We start from the raw sequence: 18,717 nt of genomic DNA, 5'->3' as shown, positions 1-18,717 counted from the left end.
AGCTATACTTACATATCATCATGTCAGTATTGATTATTAATAAGGAGTCAAAATAATCTTGATCATAAAACATAATAGACAAGAAGAGACTAAAAAGCTAAGTTTTTTCTGGATGTATCACATCTAACATTTGGATAGATGAAGTGAAATACTCCTCCCGTATTTCAAAAAAAGAGAAAGCTTCTTGATTCGGTGGCATTAACACCAGCATCACCAAAATCTGTATATAGCTAGAAAGTAATTAAAATTGTGGGCTTTATGGGAAAAGATAATACAATATTTTTTACTTAAGTAGTCAAGGCGGTCCATTTTATTCTATGACCCCTTGCCTTTTTCCTTCTCAAGCCACAGGAAAAGAACAGTGCTTCTCACAGAGGAAAAAAGAACAAAAAAAAAGACCCCAAAGAGACCACTCATGCAATCTTCACTCATTGAAAACTGTCGCTTGGGAAGCTTTGACAGTACGGCAACAGTAGTGTGATTATCTGGGTTTGGGAATTATTTTAAAGAAGTTTCCACCAAATTTCTTGTTGCATTCTCTCTGCCTTCCTCCTCCCCCTTTCCCTCCTAATCACGGGTGTAATTATAATCACGCTTTCTAGTGCCACTCTGATTACGCATCTTTGCATCTTTTGGGATCTGTGCATTTTTCCATTGCAAGCTGTACGTTAAGAGATTTATCCCTCGGCCAGGCAGCTTTTTGGAGGCTGCGATTTGGCATAGACATGGCTTAGCCCGAGCGAAGAGTTGTCGGACAAGCAATACCTGGCCATAGCGCTCCTATTTTACAGGTGCGGGCGTAGAGAGAGGTGCTGGGAGGAACTGTGGCCAGTCAAACCCCTTCAGTAGAGTGGACCCTCTGCAAAACTGAGGCGGGAGACGGGGGCCCACCCGGGCAGCCTGACGCCCCCCCGGGGGGGTCTCCGACTAACAATTGTTACGTTTCCGTGCCTCCCCGCTGCTCTCCCGGAGGATTTCGCCCGAGGGGGCCGCCCCCGCCCCGCAGCCCTCCGGGATCCGCGCCGGCTTTGGCCGCCCCCGCCGCGGCGCTGCCCCGCGCCCCCGCGGCCGCCGGTTCGAGCCCCGGCTGCGGCCGCGGGGGCCGTTTCCCCCCCCCCCGCCCCGTCACGCCGAAAGCCATCAGGTGAAAGCCTCCAGCCCGCAGGAGCCGTTTCCCCCCCCCCGGCCCCACAGCGCTGACAGACCCCGGCTCCCCTCCGGTGCACCGCGGAGAGGTGGGGAAGGGGGTCGTTGTGTGTGCGTGGGGGGAGTTTACCCCCACGCCGCGGAGGTCTGGGCGTCCCGTTACGCTAGTTGTGGAGGCAGCGGAGGGCAGGAGCCCGTGCGCGGCGGCGGAGCTCAGCCCGGGGGGGGGGGGAGGCGGGAAGGGGGAGATACTCACTGTGAAAGAAGCTGCGCCCATGGGTCATGTCTGTTCCTTACACAAGGGGCTTCGGTCTCCACTAATTCCATTTAGATACGGGAGGACTTCCAGTGACGGGGACAGGATGGAAGTAGGAAAAGAAGAAGAAAAAAAAAAAAAAAATCCCGAAGCCCACACACAGCAGAGCGGAGCAGCCCTTCCTCTCCCTCGCTCTCCCTCACCGCCTTCAAATGATCACCGCCGGCTCACTCCCCTCACACCCGAGCTATCAGCAGCAGCACCACCGTAAGCGTTGCATCGCGGCGGCGGGCAAGGCGGCGGCGGCGGCGGCGGCGGCGGCAGCCCGCGCATCCAGGTGCCGGCGGGCGGGCGGGCGGCGGCGGCGGCGGCGGCGGGGCGAGCCGAGCCCCTAGTCACCAGTTTCATACAAAACCAAAAGCAGGTCGAAGCATTTCCTGCAGGACTCCGAGCCCAGCGACTTCCAGCCTTTCGGCTTCTTTTGATGCATTGAAGAAGGGATTAATGGGTCCGTCATCAGCTCCCTGTGCTTGCTCCTCTGAAGGGGTGGGGGCGGGCGGGAGGGAACCCAAAGAGGAGGGGTGGGGGGAAGAAAGATTTACCAAATAGGGGATTTAGTCATATTTGTGTGCGATGCGATCCTTATTAGAGAAGAAATCCTTTAAAATCGAACAAATCCATTTTTGCAAAACCCTCTCCCTGCGCGTAGCATGGTATCAAGTGGTAGCAGCGGCAAGAGGCTGAAAACACATTGCGCCGTCTGAAATCCTCTCGGGAATGGATGGAGCGAGATAGAGACGGATGAGGCTACAGAGATGTCCCCTCACTTCTCCAGTCCAGGGCGAGAAGCAGAAGAAAACCCTGGAGACTCTTCCATTCACTCAGTGCAGGGGAAGGGGAAGGGGAAAGGCAAGGGGAAGGGGAGGGGAAGGGCAGGAGGGTGGCGGTGGTGGGGAAAGAATGATTTCAAAACTGGGAAAGGAAGAGTGAGAGGAGAGGGGTAGTTTCCCCTCCCCTCCCCAGGTCAGGGATGAGACAAAATGCTCATGAGTTAGTTCCTCCTTGAACTGCACCTGCCAAAGGGAAATTGAAGAGATTTTCCCCCTTGAGAGGCGACTTCTCCATTTACACACCCCCCACACGCACGCACACCACACAGACACGCACACCCGCACACACACGCACACACACGCGCGCACTAAAGGGAGCAATAAAAGTTTAGCTGCTAATCCTCCGGCCGTAGATACAATGATTGCCTCTTCCAATCAGCCCAGAGACGACAGCAAAATCTCTCCCTTTCTCTTCCCCCTCCCTTTCTCAGGCTTATCTTTCTCCCCAGCTACAGCCCACCCCGAACACCCATCCCTTCGACGAGGTTGCGGAGGGCTCGCGGCCAGGGCGGGAAGGGAGGGGGGAGAGTAAAGTAGGGAACAAAACATATTAATAATAAGAGTACTGCGAGAAGCTGAAATGATCTCAGCGAAAAACGAGAGAGGAGGAGGGAGTGCATGGAGAGAAAGGGCAGTGTTCCCTCTTGGCCCCGGGAGCCGGCCCTGCAGGGCCGCGGCAGCCAGCACCCCCCGGCCCGGACAAAGAGGGGGGGGGTGGGGGGGAACATAGAAAGGGGGCGAAGCGCACCGCTGGGGCGGCGGGGAGGGCCGAGGAGAAGGGAAGATTTGTGCCACAGAAGTGCGAGGGGAGCAGGATGGGCTCCCCCGGCCCCTCCGCACCGTTCTGCGGCTGGGGAAGGGCCGGCGCGGGAGAGCCGCCGCCGCCGCCCCCCCCGCCGGGATGGGGGGGCAGAGCCGGGGGCCCCGGGGCCCAGCCAGCCCCTTCCCCCGGCTCCCCACGCCGCAGGCAGCACCTCGGAGGCAGGGACGGCCCCTCTCCTCCTTGCCCGCACCTGATGCTCACGCCGTTTGCAACGAGAAAAGTGTGTCTGGAAGCGCGCAGCCGGGGCGGGGGGGGGGAGGCTGTAAATCAATTAAAAATAAAATGCCGGCGCGGATGAGGAGAAGCAAAGGGGAGGCGAGCGCGGGTCAGACGGCGCCCATCGCCCTTCGCCGGCGGCCCCCGCGGCCGGGCGCGGAGGGGCGGTGCGCACCCGCGGAGCCGGGCCGCCCGCCGGGGTCGCGTCCCCCGGCCCGGGGTCTGCCGGCTACCTGGTGGGCAGTGAGAACGGAGTCGGGTGACCCGTTGTCTTTAGGGCAGCTTTTTAATGAGGCGGGTGCCTTCACTCCCTCTGGGACAGCATTGAGCAGCACAACTGCTACTCCAGGAGGTGAGTGATGAGGAAGCCTCGCTTTTTTTTGGTTTTGATTTTTTTTTTTTTTCAGTAAATCGACGTGTTTTAACACAGAACCTCAGGGCTTTTTTTTTTCAGCCTGTGGATTGTCTGCTCGGTACTCTGAAATCAAGAATATATCTGCCATCGATGCTTACGAATGCAGACAGTCAGCCATAGCGGCGTGCACATTAGGGTAAGTCTGAGGTGATCTTGGCTAGCAGAATTCATCCATTCGACCAGCCAGCCAGCCAGCCAGCCACCACCCAGCCAGCCTGACTTTGAGCATTTAAAAATCCTGCTGGGTGAGAAGGGCACAGGATTCAGCTACAGGGCTCTGCAGTAAGCTCCTTATAATAAGGAATATAGAAGATATCAGACTTCATGAAAGGATTCACCTATGTTGTGTGTAATCTGTCTTGCCATTAGCAACATCAAGTCTGCAGCTGTTAATCTTAATAAACTGTCCTACTCTGCTTTCTAACCCTCTCAGCACTTTCTCTGACCTTCCCTATTCTCTCCCGCCTCAAGTTAAAGAACTTTATTTGTGCAGTAATTGAAAGTCACCTGATTTATCCATAGGATAAACTTCTACAATACAGATGTGCAGCCTGCCTTAGCAAGCAACAGTAGAGTAACTGAAGAAGGATAGTGTTGAAAACAGTCATAGGAGTGTTTATAGACAGTCAGATGTTTCTTCTGCAGGATGATGCAGACATCCATATGGCTAAGTTTCAAGTTATAGTTACTTAAAAAAAAAAAAAAGGTTATAAAACAAGTAGGCACAAAACAGCTGATTTTGCTGTTCTGGGAAAATGTGCTGTGTCACATCATATAACAGCGAGCTTCAACATTTTTCCTTTTCTGAAATAGGGTGTTTTCATCTTTAAAAATCTTAGATCTCTTTTGATTGGCACTCTTAATTTTAAGGGCACCATTGCAATAGTATTGACTAATAGCATGTGGTACATACCAGCTACGTTTTAAATATGCCAAAATGTAATCAGTCACCATCATTATGGAGTGAGACATCCACAAAACAGCTGAGGAACGGCCACAGTGGCCATTGCATGTTCTGCTAATGAGACCTTAAGGGGATATCTCAGGATCTACATAGCTGGATGCTAAAAGCTTGTTCAAATGTGTTTATAAACAAGCACACAGGGTTTGTAAGTTAGAGACTGGTCAAAATCACTTTCTACCTCAATAGATCTCCCTCCTGTAGAGAGTTTGAAATTTTGAACTTCATACAACTGTAAAGTCTTCACCACCACCTTTTTTTGCTTTACGGCTTGTTTTGTTACAAAATCTGTTTATGTGAGTTTTGGTAAATACTCTTTCTAAAAAGGTAGTAGCTCACCGGCCAGCATGCACCTTTCACTACCCTGGTTTTGTATGGGTAAATATTTATATACTTAGTGTGCATTTTTTGCGTGTCTTAATTAGCCAATAACCATACCCTTACATTTCTATTAGGCAGCAAACTAAAAAAGGGAGAAAGGGATTCACATTTAATAAAACATGAAATGTTAAAAAAAAAAATGGAAAAGAATAGTGGCCATAAACAATTGTCTCAAAGACATCTTAGTATTGTTTGGAACCCTTTGGATTTTATTTGGTAAGAGTCCTATTGATTTTGAAATTTTTTTTTTTAAGTTTTGCATTTTCCTTAGAGTAAGAACATTGCCTTATTTTATTACATGGAATGACAGCTACACTTTTAGATTAGAAATGTACTTTTATGAGTTCTTTATTGGATGTCAGCTGAAATCTTATTTTTAAAAATAAGCAAGATGACCAAACACAATGATGTTCCTTGATTCAGTACATACAATGTTATTCTTTGTAGTTTTAAACCATCCATTACATGGTAATCTCTTCATATAGCGCATTCTCTCAGCCTCTCTCTTTCACTTTCACAGCTGAGTTTTTCTATTGATTTTTACAGGAGTTTGTTTGAACCCAGAATATTTTATCCAGCAAGATATGAAGCACTTCCTTCCTGTGGTCTAACATCTTTAGGCTAACGTAAGACACTGATCAGTCTGAGGATGGTTAGCATGGCAGAAAGGAGATCAACCACTTGGAGACCAATTTGAGCACTATGGAACATTTCAAACTGAGATTACAAAATGAAAACAGACAAGTATGAAAATATTTCTAACAGTTTTGTCAGAAACAGTAGTGTACAGTCTCCCGTTGAGAGCTAAGTGAAGGAGTGGACACTTTTTTTTAACGGACAGAAGAAAAGCTTTTGCCTCTGAACTGTGTTATGCTGGTGTTTCAATCACAAGAAAATAAAAAAAAAATCTGCCTTGCTTTCCCCTTTCTGTGGTTAATCTATGTGTGTAAATGACAAATAGCAGAAGTAAGTCCTGAGCAACTGGCTGCAGGTGACCCTGCCTGAGCAGGGGTGTTGGGCCAGGTGACCTCCAGAGATCCCTCCGACCTCAACTGTTCCACGATTCTGTGATTCTGTAAGCAATGGGGGACAAGGGAGCATAAAGGAGGGGAACAGTTTCATTGTTACGGTTAGTGAGATAAAGAAACTCCTTAATATTCAGGACTGAGTCAGCTTGCTTTCATTTGTAACATATAATAGAATTAGACAATATGTCTGGATTATTTTCTCCTTCAACCAGAGGAGATTATTCAGTCTCCGTTAAAACAGAAAATTAGTCTCAGTTAAAAATTCCCCAACATGGAGGCATCCTAGGTAAATTGCCCCTGTACATTTGTCCATTAAAATCTTTCTTGTGAAAACAGAATCTGTCCAGCAGATTTTCTTGGCCATTTCGGATAGCCTTGTCCTATCCCTGCTCTGCCATCGACTGCTGTTCTAACTACACCCCTTAATAGTTAAGTGAATTAATTCCTCTTTGTGTAGGTAAAAGACTCAAAGGATTCAAAGTAGCCACGAATTACTCCTACATTCCTACCGAAAGACTCCTTGAACTGCAAGAAACAGCGAAGTTATGAAACGGAGGAGACGTTGGCTTCCTGATTTATGGAGAGCAGTCTACCCATCTGAGGGTGGGAAAGAAGAAATAAGAGAGTGATATTTCACTTCTCTACACTTCCTTTAAAAACAGCATGGATTCTGTGCTGATGTATGTAATCACAGATGCACTTTTTGTCACAATCTCTTTGTGAATGGTTTTTGTTGCTAGCACGTAGCAAATCCAAACTACAGGCTCAGAGTAATACATCTATACACAGTGTGACATCTGGAAACGCTGAAATGAATCACTGAGCTGATCAGCACATCTATGTTCGTGTTTTAGTTCAGATTAGGAGTGTGGTTTTGAAGTGAATCTCCCAATTGCCCCCACTTACCGCATTTTGGATTGCAAATTTGAGCAGTCTTTGAGTGTGTGAGCTGGTTTACTTATGGATGAAATTAAGCTGAGAGATGTGTTCCAGGAGCAGAGTCTGTTTTCCAGCTTCTAAAGGGCATGTGGTACACAGGAACAGAGTAAAACTAATGCTAAATAAATACCCCTTAAAACAGGTACGGAGAAGGTGTGGAGACCTCAGTACCAACCGTTTCACCTTTCAGATAAGCTCCTTCTGCACTGAGTTTTATTAATGTGGACTTATCGAGTATTTCTTTCAACTGGGATAGAAACTGAAACAAGAAAAACTGAAATATGCTTCATTCTTTTTTGTGATGAAACTCCTACTGAGAGGCATAATATATATATATCTCCCTGTTTGATATCAGGATAATGGCACCGTTTGGTCCTTTAAAATAAAAACTTTCTCTCCTTATCCTTTTTGTGGTCATTCGCAGACCTGTCTCCTGTAAGTGCAGGGGGACCCTTTCAACAAAGGCTTTCCTGAACACAACAGAGTTAGAACACCTCTTCTCACAAAGTGTTCTTGGAAATTGAAGCGTGTTTCCCTTTTACAAGCCAGTCTAGGTGGTAACACTTAAATATGAGAAGAAAGCAGTTTAAACAAGAAGAAAAATCCGATACTTTTTATCTGCAGAGTAACTCATAATTAGCCTAGGATTTACTAAGTGCAATTTGGATTTACACAATACCCCATGATTTCAATGAGATAATAGACTTCTCTTCTACAGGATGCTTACTTTTCTTCTTCTTTCCCCCCCCCCCTTCCTGTTTGCTTAGTCTCACTCTGAAATGGAATTAATTAAAAAGTATTTGTTGTGTGATACAGGAATTGGCAAGGTTGCCTACTGTACTCAGTTTGCTTTGCTTTATCTAGAACAGCGGTCTCCAAAATAGGGGGAGATCATGCACTTACAGGACGTACAATGCAACCTTTTGGGGTGCAGGAAGAAAGTATTTTTTGCACCATTAATAAGAAAAATAAAAGTATTTTTTTAAATTGGTGTTTATTTCATCTTTATCCTTTTTAATTTCTATTTTTGTATATGTTTTACAATTTACAAAATACATTAGTACAGTAGTACATGTATATAATTTATAAATAAATAAATATACATATATTGAGGGTGCATGCTTAAAAATCTTTTACTGATAGGGGTTTGTGATCAAAAAAATTCGGAGACCACTGACCTAGAAAACCACTGTCAACTATCCTCTCTGGAGCAAATGGTACTTGCAGAAGTGCTAGCCAGGATTCCAATTTTTAGGCTGAGATGTATTTGGCTCTTAAATTAAGGCTTTCAGGAACCTTTGATTTTACCATTTCAATAATAAGGGTCACTCCTAATGGAATTTCTTAGTACAGAATATGGGAATTTTTTAGTAATTCACATGTTGGTGAGTTGGTTTATGAATTAAACATAGACATACAGCACTCTGAAAGAGCTCAAGAAATTCCATGCTTATTATTGGCAAAATCTGGAAGCAAGCTGTTAAACAGGAATATTTGAAAATATTTTCTTTCCAACTCATCCAGTAGGAATTTTGGGATTATTACTCTCTGCCCAAAATAACTAATGTTAAAAATAATAAAAAAAAAAAGAATGAACAAGAAAAACTTATAAATAGTCAGTTTTCAAAGAAACAACTGTAAGAGTACATGAATCTTATGGTAAACCTTTCCAAAGATTATATTCTGAATCATCAATCACAGACTAAGAATTTGAAGACAACTGTGGAAGATAAACCATGGGAATATGCTTAATTGAAAATTGAAAACTGAAATGGCAGAAGCTAAAATTAATTTTAAAATAGATAACTTACTCCTTACAAAACTTCTATAATTTACCACATAATGAAAACTTATTTAAAATTTGCTACTTACATTTTTTGTAAAGAATAACTTCCAGCTAGTTTCCACACAATGGGCATGTTGTGTGAAAGTCAAAATCTCTTTTAAATAGATTGGTCTAATGCAAATAGCTAATATTACAGTAACAAAGTGCTACTAAATTTGGGTACCACATAACATTGACTGGCCCACCTTTGAGATGGAAGACTCAGATCTTTCTGTCACAGTTAAGGGTGACCCTTTAAACTTGATAACCACATATAATCAATAATTGGTATAATAAATTAAGGTCTATTGCAAAATCAAATACAACACTGTTTTCAGCAGAATGTTATGTTGGGCAGATGCATTAAAGAATTAAAACAATCTGATATTTATTATGAAGTAATAAATTACAGAAATATCATTATGTATTAATGGTAAATATTTTAACTTTTCTTCTGTAATTATTATTAAACCTGCTATTTAAGACTAAGAACTTTCAAGAACAGTATGATAGTAAAGGATTGAAACAATTGCTAAGAATGGTTCAAAATGCTGATACACCTACCTCTTTTTAAATCCTGAAAGTAATCCCTTGCATGGGAGAATATGCTCCTCTATGATTCATATTTACACAAACAGAAGTTTGTGAATTTTTCAGATGTGTAAAATATCTAGGCTATCTTTCACTTTAATATCCTAAACTATATTTCACATTTTTAAATCTTCCTAAAATCAAATGCTATATATATGCATAAACATGCAGAAATTTGGAATTAGGTATTCATAATAGCAGTACTTTGCCTGGTGTAATGAGGACTAGAAATCAGCCAACTTTGAGGTTTCTAACTTCATCTTTTTTGAACTATGCCAATTCAAGTATGAATACTCATACAAGTCAGAGCATTCATTTCCATATTTACCGGAATTAAAAGGAGTCCTTGCAGAGATTTCGCTCAATCCTAAAAAAAGGGGGAAGAAAAGAATCCTCCCCATATGATGCCAGCTGTAGAACATGTTAATCCAAACCGAAAGCATCTGATAAAACTGCAAGGCTCCAAAGTGGAGGAGTGAAATGTGAATTGTAGGATGGATTTCTCAATAAAATCAAGTGACTGCATACTCCATAGGAGGACTCCAGTGCCAATGGACAGCCAACAGAAGCTGCTGATGAACTGCAGGAGCATTCTGCTCACGCAAGTAACACAGTTCTGGGCCTCACTCCTGTTGCTCTTCTGGAGGAGAACTTTCCCTTTTGAGTCATGGGGGAGTAGAAAATTCCTCCTGTATCATCTTTAACTAGTTATATGCAAATGTGAGCATTCATTTACCTATTGGTCTGCCATGTGTGAATAGAAAAGGTCTGGAAATAAGGCAGATATCTATTGTGGAAATAAATTATAGCCTAATGATTGATTCCATTGGGACGTCAGCACAATATGCAGATAAAGTAGACTGTATAGCTGTGTTCTGGTGACATTAACTATTAGCTGATTCATCTGCAATTACCTCTGAGCCACGCCATTGCAGCTTTCCTTCCACTCTTTTTCCTGTAACTGTATTTAGGGTAAATAGATCCAAACGCCAAATGGGGGTCCCACCTGAAAACTGTATTTAAAAATAATGTGACATATGTAGGGACTGTATGTTTTTGTTCTTCATTGCATCTTAAGGCAAAGTTTAATTTAATTATAAAGATACTTGCATGTTTTCCTGAAGCTCATTAAATATTCTTTTTGGCATTGACAAAAGAAATGACCTCCTCATTAAGACAAAACAGCACTGTTTCTCCTACCTAATAGTATGGAATCTTAAAAGGATTAATTGGAAAGTTCAACTAATTTTTATTTCATTAGTGTTCCAGTGGAACACTGATTAAATGCATTTTTCCAGGGGATTGTTAATAGGAGTCAATTTATATTTTAAGACAAATACTCTTTTTTACACTAGGGAGACAGAGTAGGTCATCTTTATTATTTAAATGGAATGTTTGTTATATCATGGTGTGGAAAGAAGAGCATGAATCGTGCTGTCTTACCAAACTTTTCATCCTTGTGACACAGTAAGAGAGGCAGTGGCGGGTCACACAATTTGGACTCAAATTAATTATTGTTAGATACCATGAAAATATTCATTACTGTAGACCTGGATCAAAAAGGGCAGTCTATTTATAATCTCTTAGAGAAAAGGAATTTGAATGCTGCATGCAATTTGCTAACTGCCAAGTCAGCATCTCTGCTATATCCAGCACACAAGTTATATATGTAGCGTATACAGCAAAACTACAAATAAATAAATGATGTACTGAAAACTAGATTGAGATGACAGTAAAAGAGGAAGAGTTATACAGGAACACTAAATTAAAAGCAGAAGCCTAGCTTGGGCAGCAAGTGTAAATCAACAAAATTTCACGGAAGATGTTGGATACACATTTATCAGTCCAAAATCAGTCCAAATGAAGTCCTATTTTAATTACTAGCTTCTAGATTAACACATAATTTAGACTTTCATTGTATTGTTCTGTTCTTAATCTTGAGGTGGGGAGAAAAGAGAAGGTTGGCAGGAGATGGAAAGAGTACGTATATGAAGGCAAGTGTGACATACTCCTAATGGAGATACTTGGATATTAATGGATAACATTGCAGACTTAACTCTTCTTGGGTAAAACTGCTTCATTACAAATACTTAAAAATCTAGGAAGCTCCACTATTAAATATCAGCTCAACATCTGGCATAGAAATCTAAATATTTCTGAGGACATGAATTCATGTGACAGAAGTACTCGGAGACAACTTCCACCAGGGTAGGATTCATTCAGGATCATACAAGCCAGCTTACACTCTCCAGGAGGTGGGTTTTGGGTTTTAAACACAGTAACCATGAGTGACAAGAGAATCATGCTGAAGTGCTCAGCAGTACAAGCAAATTCAACTGGTAGTGTCCCCAAAATGGGGACAGTTGGCCTGGACAGAATACGAAAAGCACTCCAGAGAGTCACTGTCCCAGCAGCATCTACACAAGTGGGGCTGGCAACTGCTGCTACAGAGAGCGTTCGTTAGCACCCAAAATGTCTGGAAGAGACTGTTGCATGTGTATCAGTGCTGGTTTTGGCTGGGGTAGAGTTAATTTTCTTCATAGTAGCTGGTATGGGGCTGTGTTTTGGATTTGTGCTGAAAACAGTGCTGATAACACAGGGATGTGTTCACTGTTGCTGAGCAGTGTTTACCCAGAGCCAAGGGCTGTTCTGCTTCTCACCCCACCCCACCAGCGAGGAGGCTGGGGGGGCACAAGGAGTTGGGAGGGGACACAGCCGGGACAGCTGACCCCAACTGACCCAAGGGATATCCCAGACCGTATGACGTCACGCTCAGCGTATAGATCTGGGGGAAGAAGAAGGAAGGGGGGACGTTCGGAGTGATGGTGTTTTTCTTCCCAGGTCACCGTGAGGCGTGATGGAGCCCTGCTTTCCTGGAGATGGCTGAACACCTGCCTGCCCATGGGAAGTGGGGAATGGATTCCTTGTTTTGCTTTGCTTGTGCATGCGGCTCTGCTTTACCTATTAAACTGTCTTTATCTCAGCCCATGAGTTTTCTCACGTTTACTTTTCCGATTCTCTCCCCCATCCCACCATGGGGGGAGTGAGCGAGCGGCTGCATGGGGCTGAGCTGCCAGCTGGGGTTAAACCACCACAGTATTGCATGTGGTTCACACAGCCAGTCCCCATTTCTAATGGCATAGGACACACTGATGCCACGTCTGTCCTTACTTGGGTCTTTTTGCTGCCTCCAGAAGTCAGTTGCCTTATGTAGGAGCCTACTTTATTAATGCCTGAAGTTATCTGGGGTGTTTTTCTTGTTCTGCATACATAGGGGTTTTACTTTTAGGAACATGGCATCAAAATATTCTAAATGAGGCAAAATGATTGTATTACCGTTTGGGACAAAGTGTTAGTAAGTATTAAAGTTGTAATTTCTCCAAGAAGATAACTATAAATGCAGAGTCCTTCATTGACTATTATTTACATCAGTAAGTTGTTATGAGGTGAAAACTTTTCTAAATTTCTGGTTTAAAATGCATGTCCTGTCATTTAAGTCCTATAACACTTCTTCATAGTTAAGAAAAATATGTTAAAACCCAGCATTTTTAGTGCACATTTCCTGTAAGATGCAAACTATTTCTTTTCAAGGGCTGGGCTTGTGGAAAAATAATCAGCTGTCGTTAAAGTCATAGCTAGGACAAAATTTAGTATCATTAGGTCAATAATGTTAAAATTAGCTTTGATTTCCATCTTTTGAATGGCCTTTCATTCACAGTGTGCATATGCAAATTTTCACAGAGGTCTTCATGTTTAAACGAATAGTATGCACTTACACATGACAGTTTTTTAAATTACAGTTCGGCTTGCTCAGTGTACTCTGTATCAGCTTTCTAAAATGAATAGCCTCAAGTTTAGCTATTCTATTTTAAAACTGCCAAACATTATTAGTAAAGCAGAGAAGCAGTTCAAAAAGTAATTAATTCCAGGGCTTAGAGTAAACTGCTATTTTAATTAAAAGAACACTAAATACTAATGTCCTGCTTCTTTGTACTTAGAATGTGAAATAAAAAAAGTCTAAATCAGTTACATTTAACACATTTTAAATGTAAGTTGAAATACATTAAAGGCCTATGTCCTGTTCCTGCTATTTATAAACTGACTCAAAAGAAAAAAATCAAAAGTTAGAGACATCATATACCATATTTCTTGGTTATGCTGTGCCATTTTTCTTACTTATTCTCTTCCAACTTGTGCTGAGTAGGAAAATCAACGGGTACATACTAGGTCTTTTCACCATATTTGTATTGCATAAGATGCCAGAACTCAGTTCTGCAGTTATGACAATTGCCACAGAAGAAGTAAGGTCCAAAACACTTCTTATCTGAAGCTGTGGAGTAGCGGTGTCATGTCTGCGGTGTGCCATGGAGCATAGCATGGCTGCTCCCAATCTAGCACCGATCCCACTCGCCGCCAAACAGGAATCTTCGACAGGATAATCACGATGGCCTGAAGAAGCTTGAGCTACAAGGCACCCATGGGAAACATGGTTTATTTTCTAGAACAGGATGCTGTATGTGCCACGTGATTGCATCAGCACTGCTTGGGGCTAGCTCAGGTATCTATGTATGAAGCTGCTTTGCACAACATAGATCTGCCTTATTATTCATGCCTGTCATGCTTATCTCACCTCGTAGTTGAACTGCAGTAGTGCAATAAGCATCACCACAAAACTTCCCATGTGGAGAAAATTCCAGCTTGTACAAGAGGATTTAAAAGGCACATATTTTTGTCAAGAACAACAGGCTAGGTTTGTCCTTCTCTCTCCAATGATACTTGACTTTCCCTATAATTTCTAATTCAATTGCTACTTTGTGGCCAGGGCCCATGGAAACTAAAAGATCAATTCAGATCTGGGGGAGGAATACACAGACAACAGGCTTACTCTTCCAGTAAAAAAAATATCAAAGTTTGTTGTAGATTATAGGTCTAGCCTGTAAGAGCATCAGATAAAGTTTAAGAAACTGATGCAAGGTTTTATCATCACTATGAAGCAAAGGACAGAAAAATACTCCCCTTTCTTCCCAGCTACAAGGTTCATCTCTTTGACCTTGTCTTCTCTAATACACTTTTAAAGAATTGGACAGGAAACCTGCACCTGGAATCTGAGAAATATTAGTTCAAGTGGGATTTTTTCCTGATTCAGACTACAGATTTAATCTAGGGGTGCTGCATCCTAGGTAACTATCAAGATGTTGACCATGGCCTTTTGTTTTACTTATTTACTTCTCCTGGAAAATCCAATGCTGGACATAAGAAACTTTTCCCAAAAGATGTTTTCTTGAAACTAGCTCATTGCCAGAACAAGTTTCACTTCAACAAGTCATTAAGTTTTAATTAAAAAAAAACAAACAACCCTGTTCCATCAAACTGCTGCACGGAAAAAGTCATAGCCCTTCCGAAATATAAGGTAATATGTTTGCAAGCTAGAAAAACCAATGCAAAGCATTCCACTGCATACTCAAGACAATGAGATATCAAATACTCCAATGAAGTTAGTCACACTAATTGGTGCAACACAAAAATGATGTTGGACAGTCCATGAGGCTTCTCCATCTCAGGTGTCAGGTAAGATCAACTGCAGAAACTCCAAATGTAAAGCATAAATATCCATACCAAGAGCATTACTGAATTTGGCTCCTGAATTTACATTACCAGCAGAGATACCCAGAGAGGGATGTTCAGTCATTCATACTCTGCTCAGAGAATGAGTTTAACCATTCAATGAGTTGGCCATTCACTGATCCAGGATCACTGAAACTTGCTTTTGATGTACTGCGCACTTGAGTAACTGCTCTTTGCCTACAGATAAAATTTTGTCATCATCTTTTTTATGGGAGAAAATTTTATCAGGATTATCATGGTATTACATGAGACAGAATTTTTTGCAAGCTACTCTATTGTCATGTAACGTGAATATTGGCCCAGTGTTACTGATATGAGCACAAATCCTGGATGGTGTATCAAGGCTTATCTCAAGTTTTTCAGCATTTTCAATTTTAAGGTCCATTCTCAGTTTCTTATACTTTTCTAAGCTTTATCCATTTGTGTAGGCTTTTTCTGCCAAGTATCTGATTCTATCTTCATACTTTGGAAAAATGTCAAGAATGGTTCAGCCATTTCTCCGTCTGATGTAAAGGAAAAAATTCTGCTAGTTAATTCTTTATGACAATTATTTCACTGAAAATTTTTATAAAGACCTTATTTTAAATAGAAGGATATGAATTTAAGTCAAATTTCTAATACCTTATACAAATAATAAAAATAATAAAAGTCTACTGAAATTTGACCAAATTAGGAGACTGAGAAGCACATTAGGGCTATTTTCCATCCAGTAGGAAGGAAAGAGGAAAAAGATAGATATGAAAAAGACTAACACGTAACTGAAAGTATACTTCTTCTAGATGGTGCTATTGCTTCGCTCTTGTGGAAAAAAATCTTTTTGGAAAAAAAACAGATTGTGATAAATTAATTAGGGTCTATACTATTGTTATACAAATGAGATTTTATTAGGATATCAAATAATCTCACATATAGCATACCTAACTTCTGAATGTATATTACATATATGTTTTCAGTACTTTTAACGGTAATTTTCAATTTTATACATATTGCTACAACTGAATTACATTGCAGTAATTAACACTATTGATTGGATTTCATCTTTAAAATTTATACAAAAATAAGCCTTTGACCACAGAAAATTTGTCTTTTTCTATTGACAATATTAAAAGGCTTGAAAGCTAGAAAAGACTCATGCAACCTCTGAGATCTGCATGTACATGTTACTAATCAGATGACCTGGCACAACGATCAGAATTGAAAGAGGTCTCCAAAGGTCAAAAAGGAAATGGACTAAATCGGAGGAATATTCTTTATAGAGGTATTTGCATGCATTAACATTTATAGCATACTAATCAATTCCTAACAGTCAAAATGTGTTCCCTTCTGTTCAGTTGCCTAATTTACTTACATGGATTTAAGAATAAAGGCTTCACTGGAAATAAATTGAGGGATTCAGTAGTATAAGTGCTCAGAAAAGCTGTAGCTCAAAATCACTTACCTGGCAAAAGTCCCAGGAAGACAGCATTGGTGTCATCTACTCAAAACATTATATGGCTCCTTTACTGCAGTCTGTGAGCATCTCGAAGCTTTTATTGTATTTACTATCAAATCTTCATAGAATCATAGGAAAATAAAGCTGAGAGGGACTTTAAGAGGTCACTGAGTTCTCTGGCACAAGGCAAGATGAACTATATCTTTGCCATTCCTCATACATGTTTGTGTAGCCAGTCCTTAAATTCTCTAGTGAAGGAAGTAACAAAGGCTTGATGGGCAATTTCTTTCCCTGTTTCAGTAACCCTATTATTACAGTTATGCTAATATCCAACCTGAATCTTTCTGGATGCAAATCCACCCATATACTGACCAAATGCCACGGGCCAGCTGAGCGTGTTTAAGCATCACGAGAGTCTGGGCTTACACTGCTCTGGGTGCAGTGGTGCTGCTCAGTTGACGCTTATTCCTCCATTAAGGGAACTCGATTTTACACTAGTCTTTCGCTCAAACAGAGATCACAAAAGAAGAGTGCAAAAAGGAGATATCCCAAAACATAAACTGTGGGCTTAACAATCATAGTTCCTCCCTCTAAACTACCTGCAGAGGAACTCTTTGCCAAACTAGTGTCCCGTCAAGTTATATATGGGATACTTTAAGTGATTTCTCAGTGGTTTATGGAGAGCATTGCATTTTTAGTTCAGTTACACCATTTATGCTGCTTGTGGTGTATGATATAATATGACACCGCATACCTGAGGCATTTGGAGTGCCAAGTATTCCTTCCTCATTTCCCTCCTGGCTGCCTAGAGCAGCACATGAGATGGTGCCCTTCGCTATTGCTCACCTTGCCCATTTTGGCTGCTGCTTCTAGTCAGACTTTGGTTCTTACAGCCCACTTCTGCATAAAGCTGTAATAAGCAAGAAAAAAGATAAATTAAGAGGTAAGCACAAAGGTCTTTATGCTTTATCCACAGTACATAATATTAAGCTACAGTCTAGCACAAGGGCCTGTGATCAGAACATGCTCTCTGGAATCTAACTAATTCTCAGATAATCCCTAAATTTTCTAATAAATCTCATGAATAGTAAGATGATGGCATTTGTGAAAATAATAAAGCAATAATCCTCATAAATCATACCAGTTCACTTTCAAAATATTCAGAAACTCACATGCCATACAGAAAGGGAGAAATTACAGGTGATAACATTTCTCAGATCATTCAAAAGTTAATTCAAGAATGCTGTGAGTTAGTCTGTTCATCCTGTGTTATAAAATTTATACTGTCCTTAACTTTTCTTTGAAATGCACTTCAAAAAATGGACCTAAATTCATCACTAAGTTGTCTTTACCCCTTCAGATTATATTATTTCAATTTAAAAAATCCAATTGATCAGCTTTAATTTCCATAGTAGATCTGAACCAAATAAACATATCACTGGTTTCATTTAATGAAATGTTTATTTGCCAAAAAAGTCCACCACAAGCCACATTCACATTCTGAGTTATAAGATGAAAATTTTAATAGGATTAGCATTGGATTTCATACTACTTTCAGAATCAGAAATACATGATGTAGTGGAAAAGGGAGTGTTTTCATTTAGTTTCCATTGTGTCCATTTAGTTTCCATTGTATCGTGGTTTAACCCCAGCTGGCAGCTCAGCCCCATGCAGCTGCTCGGTCACTCCCCCCACGGTGGGATGGGGGAGAGAATCGGAAAAGTAAACGTGAGAAAACTCGTGGGCTGAGATAAAGACAGTTTAACAGGTAAAGCAAAAGCTGAGCACACAAGCAAAGCAAAACAAGGAATTCCTTCCCCACTTCCCATGGGCAGGCAGGTGTTCAGCCATCTCCAGGAAAGCAGGGCTCCATCACGCCTAACAGCGACTTGGGAAGACAAACGTCATCACTCCGAACGTCCCCCCCTTCCTTCTTCTTCCCCCAGTTTTATACACTGAGCATGATGCCATATGTTCTGGGATATCCCTTGGGTCAGTTGGGGTCAGCTGTCCCGGCTGTGTCCCCTCCCAACTCCTTGTGCCCCCCCAGCCTCCTCGCTGGTGGGGTGGGGTGAGAAGCAGAACAGCCCTTGGCTCTGGGTAAGCACTGCTCAGCAACAGTGAACACATCCCTGTGTTATCAGCACTGTTTTGAGCACAAGTCCAAAACATAGCCCCATACCAGCTAC

The 18,717-nt window shown here is 41.8% G+C and overlaps 1 protein-coding gene and 1 long non-coding RNA gene across 10 annotated transcripts in view; one reads left to right on the top strand and one right to left on the bottom strand.

The window, feature by feature from the left end:
- The window catches only part of NETO1 (neuropilin and tolloid like 1), a 70,274-nt gene extending 68,632 nt beyond the window's left edge, over positions 1–1,642 (bottom strand). For all 8 annotated transcript variants that reach the window (XR_008235317.1, XM_052788160.1, XM_052788159.1 and 5 more), the window contains exon 1: positions 1,403–1,642. Coding sequence is in view for 7 of the 8 variants with exons in the window: in XM_052788160.1 (XP_052644120.1) it covers positions 1,403–1,430 (28 nt within the window). In the remaining variant the exon portion in view is untranslated. The remainder of the gene's footprint in view (positions 1–1,402) is intronic.
- LOC128142229 (uncharacterized) lies at positions 1,567–6,006 on the top strand. Of its 2 annotated transcripts, none has more exons than XR_008235318.1 (3): positions 1,567–1,910; positions 3,739–3,882; positions 5,635–6,006. It is a non-coding gene; the product is annotated as an uncharacterized LOC128142229 (long non-coding RNA). The 2 variants fall into 2 exon arrangements; XR_008235319.1 differs by lacking the exon at positions 1,567–1,910 and adding an exon at positions 3,108–3,335.
- The last annotated feature ends 12,711 nt before the right edge of the window (positions 6,007–18,717 follow it).

Source organism: Harpia harpyja, chromosome 5, assembly GCF_026419915.1.
Source record: "Harpia harpyja isolate bHarHar1 chromosome 5, bHarHar1 primary haplotype, whole genome shotgun sequence".
NCBI classification, from domain to species: domain Eukaryota; kingdom Metazoa; phylum Chordata; class Aves; order Accipitriformes; family Accipitridae; genus Harpia; species Harpia harpyja.
This window is presented reverse-complemented; position numbering and strand designations above follow the sequence as displayed.